Source organism: Urocampus carinirostris, chromosome 7 (assembly GCF_059441175.1).
Source record: "Urocampus carinirostris isolate Australia breed hairy pipefish chromosome 7, RoL_Ucar_1.0, whole genome shotgun sequence".
Classification (NCBI taxonomy): Eukaryota; Metazoa; Chordata; class Actinopteri; order Syngnathiformes; family Syngnathidae; genus Urocampus; species Urocampus carinirostris.
In genome coordinates this window covers 9290282-9308307 of record NC_142355.1, presented here as the reverse complement: position 1 = coordinate 9308307, position 18026 = coordinate 9290282, and the positions used below count along the sequence as shown (strand labels likewise).

Here is an 18026-nt window from a genome sequence, read left to right as displayed (position 1 = left end):
ACACATCTAGGAAGCTACTTGGCTCACATCCTATAGCCGGCAAATGAGTGTGTGTAGGCGTCTCCATATGGCGAGTAGGCGCAGTGAAGCGAGGTATGGACAAATACCGGCATGTTAACTCGTCAACAGAGCCTTTTGTCTCATTGTCATAGTCCAGGGGTGGCGAAAACGCGGCTCTTGGCCAATATGAATGCGGCTCTTTGCCTTATCATATTTTCTATATACTGTGGCTCTTTGCCTCGTTTCTTGTTTAGGTTAGCAACAAGGATCAGGCAGAGAAAAACAGGGCAGGAACAGAGTCTGACGTAAAAGCTTACTGAGCAGGGAGCAACAGTTCGCGTAACGATCTGACAGGGATTTCTTGGAAGTCGGAGTCTTGAAAGGAGTACATCAGCCAATCAGCTGCCCGGGCTGTTGGCGCCAATTAAGCAGTCGCAGGTGCTCTGAATCGGCAATCATGACACTCGTGTATTAAAGAGTAAGACACACAAAATCTGTGTTTTTTAGGAGCAAGCCCGTTGCTGTTTTGACCAAACTGTTTGTTTTTCATAACAATAACTTTCCATTCATGCCTTCTCTGCGGATAAAACCATATCTGCCATTTCATCTCATGTGTGAATCTTATCGATTTTCACGTGAGCCTTTTAGCAGACACACTCTTTTCCCTTCTGGCTTAATAGATAAAGCTATTAAATTTCCCATAATGCAAAGTGATGACTTCACATACTGAAAAGCTATTTGCGTAAAACGGCTCATGGGATTTTTAACATGAGAGCCCAATGGTGACTTCTCATTTTCCAGAGATATTGACAAAGTCATCAGCGAGTGGAAGGCATTGGAGAGGGAGGAAGTGATCTGTTTAAAACCTGTGGGGCTAGGGCCGGGGTTGGCATACCTTTTGAGTCACAGGCCACATTGGATTAAATGATCTGCCAGATCAGGAGGACAAGATAATGTAGGCTTATACAATTGTTCTCACATTGTTGCTGCTATTAAAAAAAGAGGTATCTCTATTTTTGGGAAATTTTATTTTGACTTTTTTCATTGTAAACATTCCATTTCCGCTAATGATAAAGAAGAAAAATGGAGAGAAGTCTTTTTAGAATCAGAACCCATTGACTGGTTCCTGCACATAGGTTCCTGCGTGTCTGTAGGATATCTGTCTATCCCTTTCTCTCTCTTTCTCCTCTCACTTACAGGTTCAATTTCCTCTTCACAGCGGCGGATACTTGTCCTGTTTTCCCTCCTAGCACGACCATTCTTTGTCACTTTCTAAACTCTCTGTCTCCTTGGCTCTGTGCTAGTTGGCTGCCTTCCGTGTCGCACCCCAATTACTCTTGCCTTGACTTTTTGCCATTCCGGCGTATGAGCCACAAGCATGTTGTATTTACAAAACCTTTCACACTAGTTTTCCATTTTTAAAATAGTATAATACTAACATTTTGTGGATTTATTTAGTTGGTTGAACAATACAGAACCATATATAATCACACTTGTTTAGTGGTAGTAGTGTTGATAAAAATATTGACTAAATTTATTTCAAAATGATTTGAATGTAATAACAGATTTTTTCAGCAACCTATAACCGAAGAAAAAGAGAATATTTGTCATGTAAATGTGAACACTCAGACGCCTGTGACGTTTGACAACACAACAGAGGTAAAATATGTCAAGTAATTTGATAACCATGGTCAAGCAGAAAGAAACATATTGAAAGTTACGAGGTACAAAGGTACAAGGCGCATCCACCATTTCAACAGTGAGGACGAATTCCTACATTACTCCCGCCGAGTCGAGTCCCATTACCCCGCCCTCCTCTCTTCTGCTCCAGCTCATGTGCGCACTTACTTTATTTTACTCAATCTCGTGTTGATATTGAGTTCAAATTTTTGCTTTTCAAACAGGCACAGAGAACCTGCGTTGTTTTGCCCTCAAGCAACTGTAATTCTGGCAGAATAGTCTAGGGAATCAAATATGCAATTTTTAGCTCTGGTTTTAACACGCTGGATGGATTTTCTTGTGCGCTGATGGGGTCTGGGCAGTGGGCAATTGCACACGCACGTGGTTTAGAGGGAACATTGATTGGTACCCAAAAGTGGGTTGCAGGTGTGTTTTTAGTTGGGTGGGTTATGACATGCCTTGTCAAAAATTGCCAAGTAAATAAAATTAAATGAAGGCTAATTACACTCTTCAACAGTAGATGGTGAGAATGCCCCGCAAATGCAAATCGACACCCACTATGTTACACAACAGAAAAAGATTGTTTAACATGCACTCTGCATGTCCGTTCTTGCAACAATAGTCGACCGGTGATAATGGATTGCGGTTGTGTGGATGCTGTTCATTTTAGGCAGAACGAATAGAAAAAAAGAGCTGCCCCACATGATGCAAATTTGCTTTCTCACCATTATGCATTCAATATAATGGATCGCAGCCGTTCCAGTGCAGTTCACTTCTTGGTGGACAGCAGAACAGCCACCAGGCCCAACAAAAATGTTTACATTTTTGATTTAATTTAGAATGTTTCAGATTTTTTTTTTAATGCAGCTAAATGAGCATTGAAAGAAGTATTATTTCCTGAAGTCATTTTAGTATTGCTGGTCATTTCCACCAGCTCAGTGGCCTAGATGGTAGTGTGCCCGCTTTGAGACTGGGAGGTCGCTGGTTCGCGCCTCGGCCGAGTCATACCTAATTGGTATAATGGCGGCGCCCTCTGTTGGCTGCGGCTGCATCGACTCGCTACAACGGGTCAGGTGTATCGACATTTCGTTCTGTGTACATTGTTACAAAGAATGACAATACAAAGTAAATTATTATTATTATTATTATTATTTTGTATTGAGAAAAATGTGAGCATATTCTACTATCTCTGGTTTAATTTGCCTTTCATTCAATACATTTGGAAAGTTTTTTTTCTTGATTTGAGTCGCAGCATGTAAATATGTTGGGACGGTGGGCCCTTAAGAAAGGCCAGTTAAGAATCAAGGTTGTAAACAGTGCATAATAGTCAATAACTATAACCTTATCCTCCTTGTTTTATAACCTTATGTTCTCTGTTCCTTTATCTTCTTGGTTTTTTACCTCACTGTGAATGTGTGAAACTGGAATGTCATGCCCAATTTCGTTGTCACAATATGTTAACCCATTTTGTAACAATGACAATAAAGGTATATTCTATTCTATTCTATTCTACTCTAATATAATAAGTAAGAGTGAGAGATATTTGTCAAAATAACAAACTAGCAGCCTCCTCTACGGAAACAAACGGAATAAACATATCAGTAAACCCGGGAGGCACCACTGGCATTGCCTCATTTAACATTTACAAACCATATAATGGCATCTACAGCCGCTCATCTTGCCCAAACCCAGAATCTCATGCTGTCATCTCCTCCAGTTCATTGACATTTAGCGCTTTTGTCCTGCACACCAACATTATGTGTGCGTGTCTATGGGGACGTGTCCTGTATGTGCACCTTCGTGATGTTATCACAACTCATAAATGCACGCTCCCGCTGCTTCCATAAGTAGGACAGCCTCCCTGCCATGAAGCTTCTCTCCTGTAGGTCTTACTGACATTTAGCTCTCAGGGGAGAAATGACCCCTGAGACAATTAGCGCCGGTACATTGTGATTAAAACAAGGCAAGAGGCATGAGATGTCAATAAAAAATTAATTTATGCATTCGCTTCCCCAGTGAGCTGTCATGGGTTTAATTGAAAGAAAGATAAAGCCGTATATCACGGTAAATAGTTTTTTTTTTGTTGAAGTCTGCATTTTGCAGGTAGTTCTTTTCAGCAAAACTTCCTTTAAAGAGTTTCTGGTTCATTTAAGAACTGCACTGTGTAATATGCAGCGTGTTAATTAAACTGTGCACACTATGCTGAGTTTCACGACCTTCACTTTCAATTTAGTTGAGCTCTATAATCTAGAAAAAGGTTAGAAAAATAAGCAGTGATCGTTCATATCAAATCTTTTTTTTCACATCGCTTAATCAGTGTTCATTTTACCTCTGAAAAGTGATGGGTCCAGGAGACTCACATGCTTAAAAATCTATGGGTCTCAACAGAGATCTATGGGTCCCCAAAATTTAGTGTTATCGAGGTTGAAATCGTAAATCGGGGACAAATATATAATATAAATCTATATATTCATTCAGTGTTAATCATCAAATTATTAATTCATTTTCTGCATATAATTATTTAGAATAGAATGGAATAGAATAGAATACGCCTTTATTGTCATTGTTACAACATGGGATATGCTGTGACAACGAAATTGGACGACTCCAGTTCCACATTTACAGTGAGGATAAGGAAACAAAGAGATAAATGAACAAAAAACTAACTGTCTTTGTTGTAAGTAGGCTTTGTTTTCCTTCAGAAGGGGGGGGGGGGGGGGTGATGAGGGACAAACAGAGTTGGTGGATACAACCGGAATGTTTGATCTTACATTACACATAGTCCAGTGTTTTTCCCGAATTGCTCAGTCCACATATTGAATGGATTTGGGAGTACAGTCCATAAACATGCCCGATTAAAGTCGCCGTCGACGATAATTGTTGGTAACATACCGATTAAAGGGATAACCACAAACCTTACTTTTTTCATTTTCTCCTTTTATACGTCCTTTTTTTCTTCACTTCTTTATACAACATAATTCGTAATATCAATCATCAAAGCAAGTGAGCCGTTTGAGAGCCGGCTCTTTTTAATGAGTCGAGCCAAAAAGCCGGTTCTCTAAAAAAAGACGGACATCCTTTCACTACACAACGATTCTCGATTCGAGATCTCGTTGGGCGAGATCGGCGTGCAGACAAAAACTCGAACCGCGAGACCAAAACAACAATGGCGGATCTGCCTGAAGAAAAGTTTGGAGTGCAGTAAATCTTTGTTAAAAAAAAGTAATCGGGTAATAATGACAATTTTGTGGCAAAAAGGTTGCGTCCCTGGGATGCACGTTGATTTGAGACTATGCGTCCCCAGCAAAAATGATGCCTCTAGGACGCGGGGACGCAGGCAAACGAGAACATTGCTTAATTTAATGCTCTCTTTTCAGTACTAGGCAACAGTATTTCTGTATTTCGAAATACTGTCTTAAAAATCGAACCCGAAGCAATATTTATAGTTCCAGGGATTTTCAATGTACAAAGAGACACTGTAATATTTGACCACAAGATTTTTCCGTATTGTGTGGTGCAACCGGAAATTAGGGATGCTCAGTGTTTGAGTAAGTACATTTTAAAGAAGGTAAAGTTTACTCTATTTTTGATATTGGATGCCAGCAAAGTAGATAGCATAGGAAAGGGGTCGGGAACATATGGCTCACGAGCCATATATGACTCTTTTCATGAGTACATATGGTTCGGAGATGGAATTGTACCCATGCAAATCTCATCTATAGCGTTCCAAATATGACACGCACAGAGTTGAGTCTATGGTCTGCATAGCTAACAAAGCACTAGTATTAAGAACAGTTCCATTTTTACCCAGCCTTTTCCAAAGAAAGACAAAAAGAAGGGAATTGTTTTTAAAGGAATATAAAAGTAGGCGAAAAAAAAAACCCAAATAAAAAGAAAGTAGGGGAAAAGAAAACCCAAAAACATGAAAGGGAAAGAAAGGAAAGAAAGGAAAGAAAGGAAAGAAAGGAAAGAAAGGAAAGAAAGGAAAGAAAGGCAAGAAAGGCAAGAAAGGCAAGAAAGGAAAGAAAGGAAAGAAAGGAAAGAAAAAAAGATACTGAATTTAAAGAGAAAAAATGCAAAACAAAAAGAAAATGCAATTTCTCCCATGTTTTTTTTTATTTTTTCGCTCTTTGTTTTTGATTTAATTTTAATTTCTGTCTTATTCCATTTTTTTTATTTTTTTACCTTTTTTTTCTTCTTTTTGGTTCTTTTTTTCTATTCTTTTCATTTATCTCTTCTTTTCAAAAGTAATAAGGTGCGTTTTAGTCACTTTGGGTCTCCATTGTGTTTCTTCTACTGTTGTGCTATTAGCACTTGTTCTCCGTGGCAAGACACTATACAGCAAAGGTGGGAAATTATTACACAGTGTCCCTTTAACTTTTATATCAAGGTGAGCGTCTCAAACTATCAACCTGGGGGCCGCAATTGGCCCCCAAGCCGTGTGTTTTGGACCAGTGCTTTACATGGAAGCTTATTAATAAATTTAGTTTCACTGTTAAGACTCTTAAGAATGAAAACCCGCAGAAAAACTGTATTGCCAGCCCAGCGCATAGAGCAATTTGATTCGATGAATAGTAAGAGTGGGCGGGGCTTTGCACGTTTTGCACATCCGTCTGCCCAGCGCACTATGCACCAAAGGTAAATACAGTAGGTCAGTATCCTCATTTGCAGAATTTTGTGACAGTTTTATATAAGAACTCTGCTTGCACCTTGATTTTAAACCATTGTTCATAGAAAAAAATGAAAGTCAATGAGCAGCAACGATTCTTAGTAATTGCAAGAGGGAGACAGGTTAAAGGTGGTATACTTGTTGATATCGGACACAGGTTCCGGCGTTATTCTTATGTCATAAATATTATTAAAATATAGTGCGCAGAAAATAGTGATTTTGTCTGGAGGACGAGACAAGGACGGTGGAGCTGAAATTTGTCTTAAAATATGTACTATGACTCTTTAAAAAAAAAATTGCTATTATGGCTTTTCGGGGGAGGCACGGCGGCTGGCTGGTTAGCTCCAAGGTGCAGAGATTCAGGGTTCAAGTCAGGCTATCACAGCATCACCCACGTGGAGTTTGCATGTTCTCCCCGTTCCTGCGTGGGCCTAGTCCCACATTCCCCAAAACATGTCTGGTTAATTAGCCGGTCCAAATTGTCCCTAGGTGTGAATGAACCAGTGAGTGGTCTGTCTCTGTGTGCTCTGACACTGGCTGGCAACCAGTTCAGGGTGTCCACTGCCCACTGCCCGAAGATAGCTGGGATGGGCTCCAGTACCCCCGCAACCCTACTGAGGATAAGCAATGGAGATAATGGATGGATGAATGGCTGTTCAGGTCAAAAGGGTTCCCGACCCCTGAGTGTCTACTAAACTATAAACTAATCCAAATAACCTGAAAATGGCAGAAGCAAATAGTATCATACAGGATGATGTTAAAGGGACGCTGTGTAATATTTCACTTGCATGTTTCGCTGTATTGTGTAATGCAACCAAAAACAAGTGAAGAATACAAACTACAAAGACTCATTGAGACCAAAATTTCACAAGGTCTTTGGTCTTTGAGGGTACCCTGAACAAAATGGTGGACAATCATGTCAGCTTCATTTAGATGAGCTTCAGGTTATGTAAAATAAATGAAAATTGATTGAACTACGAGTATTTAAGAAAATGCACGTTTATAGTTCATGTATTTTTGACAATCATTCAAATCAATATTGTTTTCCTCAATAAAGTTTTTTCGAAAACACGAGGAAGCTCCAAGAAATACACACCGTCCCTTTAAGAGCACATTTCAACTTTGTTCAATTTTTTTATACACGGAACTTTTTAGAGCTCCTTTGCGGATTCACGACACAATGCAGCGACATCTAGTGGTCAATTAATACCGACTGTGCCTTTTACTGCATGTAATGTCAGGTGTAAGGAAACTACTTATGGAAAAACCTATATTTTTCAGATGGTTTAAAGAAAATTCATTTTGATTCATTTATTTTTATTCTTTTTACATCTGTTTTAATTTCCCAACTCTGATGGGATTGTAAGTTGCAATGCACATTTTTATTTTATTTTTACTAAAATTGAACTACCTACAGGCAGCACGGCGGCACAGTGGTTAGCGTGTGTGCGGCACAGTTCTAAGGTCTTGGGAACCTCCTGTGTGGGTTCAAATCCAGCTACCGGACTTACTGTGCGGAGTTTGTATGTTCTCCCCGTGCTTGCGTGGGTTTCCTCCGGTAACTCCAGTTTCCTCCCACATTCCAAAGGTAGATTGGCCGGTTCAAATTGTCCCTAAGTGTGAATGAGCGAGCAAGTTGTCTGTCCCTGTGTGCCCTGTGATTGGCTGGCAACCAGTTCAGGGTGTCCCCTGCCCACTGCCCGATGATTGCTGGGATGGGCTCCAGCACCCCCGCGACCCTACTGAGGATAAGCGGTGCAGCTAATGAGATGAGATGAGAGGAACTACCTCCATTGAAGTACTGCATTTCAAAAAACATCCTCAAGTTTAATAAGTGTACGTACTATTTTGGGAGGTTTAATAGAATAGAATAGAATAAAATAGAACAGAATAGAATAGTCTTTATTCTCATTGATAACAACGTAGTGAACATTGTTTTTAACCAGATTAAACAGGGCAGTACCTGTTTAGCAAGATATTATATATATACCACAGCCATATCCCCCAAGTGGGAGGTGGCTAGAGTCATTTCTGACTCCTTTTGGGAGATTGATTCAGAGGAGGGGATTCCCAGCCCCCTCGCTCAACCCAACTGAGGTGTTGGGAGTCATTAGGTGACCAAACCCTCCAATTCCAACCCCTAATGCTGAACGCCAAGCAGGAAGGCAACGGGTACCAATGTTTAAGTCTTAGGTATGACTCGGCCGAGGCTTGAACCTCAACCTCCCAGTCTCGGGGCGGGCGCCATACCCCCAAGGCCACCGAGCTGGTCGGCAAGATAAACACGTAATATAGAACTAAAAGAGAAGCATGGCTTACAAATGTCAGAATAAATATGCAATGTCAGGGAACGGGCCAGGAAGCAGGAAGTGTGAACTCAAATGCGTAGACGATCTGTCACTTTAATTTAGGAAAGAAGCGTTGTCCAACACAAACGGACCAAAGACATAACAAAACAGGCTTAAAGGCAATCAAAATTACAAACAAGGCATTTACTCAGAACAAACAGGCATGAACAGGTTTTCCTCATGGTGAAGCAATGGTCTGGCCACGGGCAGTCCCAAAAGGAGCGCTTAAGTATCCCACACGCAATCAAGTCAATGTGTCTCAGCCGGTGTCAAGGGGCGGGACCAGCTGGGTGCCATGACGACCGTGCAGGACATGACAGGCAAACATGTTCACAAGTTAATGCTGGGAGGCGTGTGGGCTAACATGCTACACTGGGGTCAAAATGACAAATTAAACAATTGAGCTTAATTCCAGTGTTGTATTCTATGAATTCCTTTCAGGGGCCTATTGGCTGGTCTGTTTTTAACCAAAATGGTTTCTAGTTGCATGAAGTGCTTCCAGTGCAAAATAATACATCTGTTTAAGCAAAGAAAAGTGGAAAGGTTTGCAAAATGGCGTTCAAAGGACCCGCTATTTCAAATGTTTGAACCGGGTGTGTCGGATTTCGATTTAATATCCAAGATTTCATAACGCCAAGTGTTGACAGCTAAAGCTCTATAATTAGCAGTAGCCAGAGAAGGTGTTTTTTTTTTCTTCGTAGCTTTCTTTTTAAGCTTCGAGCAGAATGAATTAAAAAGATCTGACCGGGACAGCAGAGAAAGATGAGAAGGACACAGCACAGAGAAGCTGCAAGACGCAGGCTCAATCCAGAAGATATTTGATCCTGCGCCAACAGGGGAACAGAAGCAGTTTCATCATCTCTGGATGCTTCGTCTCACATATATTTTTAGCAGCAAAACTCTGTGATGTTTGCTCAATCCCGGCAAACAAATTAGCTCTCCTTTCTTTCTGCTCAGCAAGTAGACACTCCCAGTAATGAGAGAAGAACTCACACAGCCAAATGTGTTGACGCGCTGGCGCTATTTGATTAGCAAAGTAGCTTATAGAAAGAAAGATTCCAAAACTAACACAGTATAGTACACCTTTTTCCATCAACTTCACGTTCCTTGTCCCTGCTTTTGTTCTCCGTGGAATAATTTTAAGCCCGTGAGCAGGCGTCGTCAAAAACAGACTTAAAGATCAATACCCAAGGGGGTGTTAAGCCGGCAAAATGGATGACAGGGCTAAAAAATAAAGTATCGGACTCGTCGAAAAACATCCATAACCATATACCAGTGTTCATTTTACCTCTGAAAAGTGATGGGTCCCGGGAAGTCGCATGCTCAAAAATCTATGGGTCCCCAAGATTCAGTGTTATCCAGGTTGAAATCGTAAATCGGCGACAAATATATAATATAAATCTATACATACATTCAGTTTTAATCATCAAATTAATTCGTTTTCTGCATCAAATTATTGTTGGTAATATTCCGATTAAAGGGATAACCACACACCTGTCTTTTTTTTATTTTCTCCTTTTATACTTCCTTATTTTCTTAACGTCTTTATACAACATAATTCATGATATCAATCATCAAAGCAAGTGAGCCGTTTGAGAGCCGCCTCTTTTTATTGAGTTGAGCCAAAAAAGACGGTTCTCTAAAAAAAGACGGACTTTCTTTCACTACACAATGAGATCTCGTTGGCCGAGATCGGCGTGTAGACGAAAACTCGAACCGCGAGACCAAAACAACAATGGCGGATCTGCCTGAAGAAAAGTTTGGAAGGCAGTAAATCTTAAAATAAAGTAATCGGGTAATAATGATAATTTTGTGGCAAAAAGGTTGGGACGCACGTTGATTTGAGACTTTGCGTCCCCAGCAAAAATGATGCGTCTAGGACGCGGGGACGCGGGCAAACGAGAACACTGATGTACCAATTTGCCTTAGAATAGAACGGAACAGACTACGGAAAATTGGCAATTATGGGTACCATCCGGTATTCACCGACTATCACGAAACGGCAAATCAATCAAGTCAAACGAGTTCGCCGCGGCAGCCTCTATCTCGGTATCGTTTTTTTTCGTTGCAAACGAAGCGAGTGGTTTAATGCTACTGTGCGCATGTGTCTGCCGCCTAGGGATTTCCCATCATGCATTATTCTGTGGTAGTTATGTAGTGACAGGAAGTCCGTCTCATTTTAGAGAACCGGCTTTTTTGGCTCAACTCATTAATGAGAGCCGGCTCTCAAACGGCTCACTTGCTTTGATGCATTATATTACGAATTATTATGTTGTATAAAGAAGTTAAGAAAAAAAGGAAGTATTAAAGGAATGCATATCTTTCAAATTCAATCCCCCCCCCCCGATTCAGTGTCTTGCCCAAGGATATTTCGACCCGGGATTCGAACCTGTGATCTCCTGATTCCAAGACGAGCGTTCTACCTCCTGAGCTAATGCTCTACCTCCTGAGCTAATGCCGCCATCACTAGGACATGATTATCCCCACAGATACCTCTAGCACTTATACTGTCTTGCGTGTGCCTTCCTGTCACGGAACTGCCATTCCGTCCAACGCTGCTAGCGACCGACAACCATCGCCTTCCAAAGCAAGCTCTGTCTGCTCAATCCAATAAAGATTCCTTTAAAACAAACGCAATTGGGTCCGAGATTCCATTCTGGGTCGCGATACTCTTAAAGCGCATCTTCCGGAAGTAAGTTAAACTTACTTTTTCAGTATATGCTTTATCATTCAGCATGCTTTGCAACGCTATAGAGCATACTATTTTATTAAACGTTTACATTTTTCAGTTTCAAAACAGTACAGGTTACTTATACAAGCCTTAAACATACTTATATCAACCTTAAGCATACATTCCATACAAAATATAGCACTGAAGCAACTTACGAACAAATTCAACTCACAAACGATCATCCGGAACCCATCTAAGAGGGGCAACGTCAGTATAGACAAATAATAGTGATGCGCATCCTTTAAGTCATGCGTGCCAAACGCATGGAATCATTTTAAGTATCCAACTCAAAAATTATAAGAGAAGTACAAGAGAAATAGGAGCTGCATTGCATCACACAACGGCCTGCAGTTTTCAATATGTCTATTGGATGTCTCCAAACACAGGCGTCAATTGCAAATCACCCACTGCAACAGTGTTTGCAGACTGCCGTTAATCAACCAGAGAACATTGAGGAAACCGATCCAAATGTGATTTTACTGAAGGCAAAAGTCAGGAACGCGTAGTTTATGACAATACGACAATGCCAGAATCAAAAAATAGTCTGCAGACGTTTGAAGAAGGTTTTGCTCCCTCTTATCCATTATAGCACAGGTGTCAAACAGAAGACCCGTGGGCCAGATCAGGCCCGCTAAGGGATTGAATCCGGCCCGAGAGACAACACTCAGAGAAGCGCAAGAGAAAAAACAAGCTGCAGGTTGAAATATGTCAACTTGATGTTGCCAAAGCCAGGTGTCTCTCACAAAGACACTGTACTTGTATTTATTTCTCTCTCTCTCTCTTTCTTTTCCACCCCTTTTCTCCCACTCTGTCTCTGTCTCTTTCACTCCCTGTGTCTCTCTTTTTCTCTTCCTTTGTTGCTCTTTGTCTCTTTCTCCCTCTGTGTCTTTTAACCTCTTTTGCTCTAACTTCTTTTTTTCCTTTTCTTTTTTTCTCTCTCTCTCTTCATACCCTTCACACTTTCATTTCTCTTTTCTCTCCTTCTGTCTTTCTATTTAACCTTTGGATTTCTTTCTTCCTCACCCTTTCTTTTCCCCCTCCCTCACGACTTTTTATCTTTTGTTTCTCACACCCCCTCCCTCTCTTTTTCTTTCTTTGTCTCGCCCTCTCTCCTTTTCCCTCCCTCTTTTTCTTATTTCTTTATCTCTTTTTCTTTCTCTTTAATCTACTAGTCCAGCCCCCGATAGAATGTTTGTTCTATCATGTGGCCCCCGAGTTAAAATGAGATTTACACCCCTGCATTATAGTATAGAATCGAACAGCAAAGTTCCCATATACAGTTTAATAAAAAATACAAAATAAAAAAAAGCAAAAGGCTTTTAAATCAATAAATCAAGTCGAATCACATTTATCAAAAAATGTTTAAAGGACTGCACAGGCTACCATGACACCATCCCCTGATCTTAAACCAACATGCCGGCAAGGAAAAACTCAATATCTCAGCATGAAGAAAACAAGTAACCTTGTGAAGAGGCCTAGCACGTGGTGATACCCCTTCAGGATGACCATGGTGGAGTAGATTTAGCATTGAGTAACAGTACATAAAACATAGTGATCATCAATAAATCAATCAATAAATTAATTCAAATAAATAAATCTATCATTCAAATGATTGTTTGTATGCTATTTCTTCACTTTGCATTCTGCCTGAGTTTGATGAGTTACATAAACTGCAGTGGAAAATAATTCAATTGTTGTTTTGAGGAGCGTGACACAGATCTGAGGTCATGGGTTCAAATCCAGCTACCAGCCTTCCTGTGCGGAGTTTGCATGTTCTCCCTGTGCTTGCGTGGGTTTCCTCCAGACACTCCTGTTTCCTCCCACATTCCAAAATCATGCATGTCAGGTTAATTGGCCGGTCCAAATTGTCCCTAGGTGTGAATGAGCGAGCGAATTGTCCGTCCCTGTGTGCCCTGCGACTGGCTTGCAACCAGTTCAGGGTGTCCCCTGCCCGATGATTGCTGGGATGGGCTCCAGCATCCCCGCGACCCTACTGAGGATAAGCGGCGCAGCTAATGGATAGATGGATGTTGTTTTGAGCTTCCAAAAAGACCTCCAGCCCTCCACACTTTGTATACCATTGATTTACTTGTCTGGCCCCTGTAAGAATGTTTTATTTCTACCGTGTGGCCCCCCAAACTAGAATGAGTTTGACACCCCTGCCTTAAGTGGATCAAAAATGATCCTTCTCCTCACACTGTTGATATGTTCTACACCGAGGCGCCAAATGCAAAAGGTGACACAACTCAATTGGAAATGAAGCATCTCACCATCGGCATCAAAATGTTTCCAAATGTCGAGGAACTGCGACGCGGTGACTTCAGCCAAGTGCAGGTGAGGAGCTTGTGATTTGTTGGCCATGGTGCTTCGAGAAGATGCTGCAAGGAGATGCTGCAAGGAGATGCTACTCGTTTCAGGTCCGCTTCAAACTTTTGGGTTCGTCTTCTTGTCAAACTCGAGCGTCAGACTCGCAGTGACGCGCTTCTCTCTCGCTCGCTGCTTTTGAACTAGTGATGGGTCGTTCGCTGACGAAAAGGCACAATGAGCCGACTGAACGTCTAGGAGTCGGCTTTCTTCTAAACGCTATATCTCTGTCCCCCTCTCGTTTTCCCCAGCTCTTTTTATTCTCTCTCTCTCTCTCTCTCTCTCTCTCTCTCTCTCTCTCTCTCTCTCTCTCTCTCTCTCTCTCTCTCTCTCTCTCTGTTTTCTTCTCTCTGTCTCTGTAGTTACCATCTTTAATTATCTTTCCCTTTCTTTTTATAGCTCTCTGAGTCGTTCTAGCTCTCTGAGTCGTTCTCTAATTATTTTGGTATTTCTCTCTCTCTCTCTCTCTCTCTCTCTCTCTCTCTCTGTCTCTTTCTCTCTCTCTCTCTGTCTCTCCCTCTTTCTCTCTCTCTCTCTCTCTCTCTCTCTCTCTCTCTCTCTTTCTTTCTCCCCTCTCCATCTATCTCACCTTTTCACTTCTTCTCTTTCTTATCCTCTCTCTTCTCTCTCCCAACCTTCTTTATTTTTCACTCCCTTCCTCGTTCTATCTCTGCGTCTTTCTCTTTTTCTCTCTAGCTTTATCTCTCTCCCACTTTCTCCTCGCCCTCTCTCTCACTTTTTCACTTCCTCTCTCAACCTTATACTCCCTAACCCTCTCTCCCACCCTGTCATTCTTTCCCTTTCTCTTCTCTCTTTTTCGAAACGAGAAACAAGTTGGCCACCTTTGAAACGCTATCTGTAAACCTCTCTCTTTCTCCATGAGACTTTAATATTCAGACTCTCTCTCTCTCTCTCTCTCTCTCTCGCTCTCTCTCTAGCTCTCTCTCTTTAAGGCGCTCATAACTGGTTAATATAAGTGGCATCATTCCTGTTTTGTTTGCTTAGTATAAACAATTTGAAAGATTAAAGGTGGGGTGCATCGTTTGAGGTGTCCTTAAAAAAATTGAAAGCACATTTTTCTCTATCAAGTATTTGTAAAAAATGTCCCCAACTGAGTTCAAAGTGCCTCTATATTTTTCCCCCACCATCTGCTTTTAAACCCTAAAACAACTTAGTAGCTTAATACATTTTCAACATTAAATTATTCGGTGGATAATGTTTAATTATCATTAGTAACATTTTATTAACATCGTTTGGGAGCCGAAAATAACAGCTATTTTTGGTTAGCCGAGCCCAAAGATTCGGTCCTCTATAAATAGCTGGAACTCACATCACCATTTTGAACTCGATTGTTGCCGTATCTCATTTTGCGCATTGTTCAGAGTGATGGAAATTCCGGTTCATTTTTGAGAACCGGCTTTTTTGGCTTCCAACTGACTCCTCTGCCCATATATTGCCAGTCATTATTGAACATTATGTAAGAAGAGACTTTAAACAGGATACAAATAAAGAAAAAAGGGAAAAGGGACACGGAAAACAAGGTAGGGGGAAAATAAAACAAAAATTAAGAATCTAGGATGAAAAGAAACAAAAAAAGAAAAGAATAAAAGTAAAGAAGAGAAAGCCAGGAAAGAAAAAAAGAAAGAAAAAACAAGGAAAACAAACTGTAAAAATAAAAGTAAAAATGAGAAAAAAATAAAGCAAGAAAATAGAAGTAAAAACCTGGGCGGGAAATAAATTAAGAAGAGAAAAAAAAAATAACACTGTCACGTTGCCCATGACGCCCAGTTGGCCCTGCCCGTGTGATACCAGCTGCGGTTTGTTGACGGATTGGCTTCCCTTCTATTCAAGCCCGTTGCTCTCACTCACCCTTTGTCAGTGCGTCAACGAACCTCGGCACCCACAAGACGTGGGTTTTGACTCTGTCCGGTTTCCTGCTTGTGTTTCCTGTCCGGTATCGTTCCCGTCTGTTTAATATGGTTCTCCAGTTTCTGGTAGCGTTCCCGTCTAGCTTTTCCTGTTTAATTTCGATCTCCAGTATCTGGTATCGTTCCCTTCCATCTCGTCCTGCTTGTTATTGCAATCCAGTCTCCAGTGCCTGATATCTACCCCGTCCGTCCCGTCCTGTCCAATACTGACCCCATCTGTCCGATATCTGCTCGTCCAATTGGTATCGATTTCATCGGCCTCTGGCTTCCTGTCGTTCCACGCCAGACTGCTGCCTTACGTCTTCCGCCCAACGATCGCCGAATCACTGGCATTTGGGTTGACGTGGATGAATGCCCCATTTCCCGTAAAATAAAGCTGGTGTGAGAAACGTCACGCATCTGGGTCCTCCTTATGTTCTGGTTCTTGACAAAAACAGGAAAAAGGAGGAAAAATAGCAAAAAAAGGAAGAAAAAAGTTACGGGAAAAAAAGAAAATGGGAAAAATAGATAGGCTACTGAGTCCCTTTACCAATAATAATGTAGCCTGTGCACAATATGAATTATATATTACAGTAGTGTAATTTGTTATTCGACTAAGCTATAAAAGAATTTATATTTCATTTTACAGTTGACTTTTAGCCCCTTTCAACTTTTTTTATACTGTATAACCTTAAAGTCGAGCAACACAGAATTCCTGAAAAACAACAAAATGTAAGTTAAAACAATAGTGACATTTTAACTAATAAAATATGAAATAGAAGAGTAATCTTTACATTTTAAAAAGCTATTCAATAAACACATGAAACTAAATTAAGATATTTACAAGATCAAATTTAAAACATTCACCTTTTTGATACTCAACAATTCAAAGTCAACAACACAGAAGAAATCCATAAAGTAATAATGTATATTGACCAATTGCAAAAGAAACAAAAACATCTCGAAGGGAACTGGCGCTTGATATTGAAGGATTTTAAACATTTGACTATAAAGGATTTTATACGATTGAATGCAAGTTACATTTATTCAGTTTAATGCTGCAGTTATTTCTGACTGTGCCTTTATTCAATGAGCAGTAAAAGTTCAGGGCACCCTGGTAGGAAATATTGTTTACAGGAATGGCGGGAACGGGACGTAAGGCTGATAAGATAATCAGCACATCCAGACGCAGAAAGGCCCTGATGACAAAGGACAGCAGGCATTGTTTTGAGAAACGCTCTCCGTTATTTTGAGAAACCACTGACATCGGGACGCTCGTCTCTGAGATTGTGAAGCTCACGTTGGGCTTCATTGACACGCCCATGGGAGGAACCGGCACACCATCTTGCAGAAAGACGTGGGCCGAGAGGAGAAGACAACGTTGTCCAACATGGCACTGTGACGAAAACTAAAATTTAGATAGATAGATAGATAGATAGATAGATAGATAGAGAGATAGATAGATAGATAGATAGATAGATAGATAGATAGATAGATAGATAGATAGATAGATAGATAGATAGATAGATAGATAGATAGATAGATAGATAGATAGATAGATAGATAGATGGATAGATACTTTATTCATCCCCGCAGGGAAATTCACAATTCACAAGCTAGAGGGCTTGAGAAGAGGGCTTGCCAGAGACTCCGACGACACTAATTCGGCCGTATTCGATGGAGTTCACTTAGTTCAATTGCTAATGAAATTAAATCTGCCCCTGTGTGAAAATGTCAGCTTTTTTTGTTCATCTTTTCCATCAAGAAATGAGCGCGCGTTGTTGGGTGAATGTAGGTTGTGTTTAGTTAATGGAGTCAGATAACTAATTCGAACCATTTGATAAACGGTACATTTGAATATTTAATTCTCAACAAACTCTAGGGAGCCAGCTCATCTTCGCTTTCAAGAGCTGGCTAATAAAGCCGTTTCTTTCTCAAACGTCACATCACTTCTTCTTTGAGGGGCGATTTTTTTTATCTTTTTTGCTTCTCAGAATCTGCGTGTGCGTGCATCTCTGTACACGCGTGCGCACGCGCGCCTAAGTACATTTAAGTGCCTGCGAGGGCTTTGCCGATGCGCGTGACACTTCACAGACATTAATTAGAGATCACACACTAATCACATTTCCCACATTGCCTCCAGCAAGCGGTGATTAGCCTACATAATAAATGTAAATTCGAGGAAAGAAGAAAAAAGACTTTTCCATTGAGTGTGCTGTACAAAGCCACCGGATAATTAATTAAGCATGCAAAGCTCATACATGACCAATTATCTTTGTGAACCTGACAATGCGATACCCACCGAAACAACCACTTTTTACAGTGGA

General features: G+C 40.8%; 2 protein-coding genes across 2 annotated transcripts in view; both read right to left on the bottom strand.

Annotated features, from left to right (window-relative positions):
• syt19 (synaptotagmin XIX) overlaps positions 1-2710 on the bottom strand; it is a 69089-nt gene extending 66379 nt beyond the window's left edge. Inside the window, exon 1 of the mRNA XM_088339671.1 lies at positions 2689-2710. The gene's annotated coding sequence lies outside the window, so the exon portion shown is untranslated. The remainder of the gene's footprint in view (positions 1-2688) is intronic.
• The window catches only part of calb2a (calbindin 2a), a 47398-nt gene extending 33494 nt beyond the window's left edge, over positions 1-13904 (bottom strand). Inside the window, exon 1 of the mRNA XM_088339674.1 lies at positions 13699-13904. Coding sequence (XP_088195800.1) covers positions 13699-13789 — 91 coding nt within the window. The 5' untranslated portion in view covers positions 13790-13904. The remainder of the gene's footprint in view (positions 1-13698) is intronic.
• Between the last annotated feature and the right edge of the window lie 4122 nt (positions 13905-18026).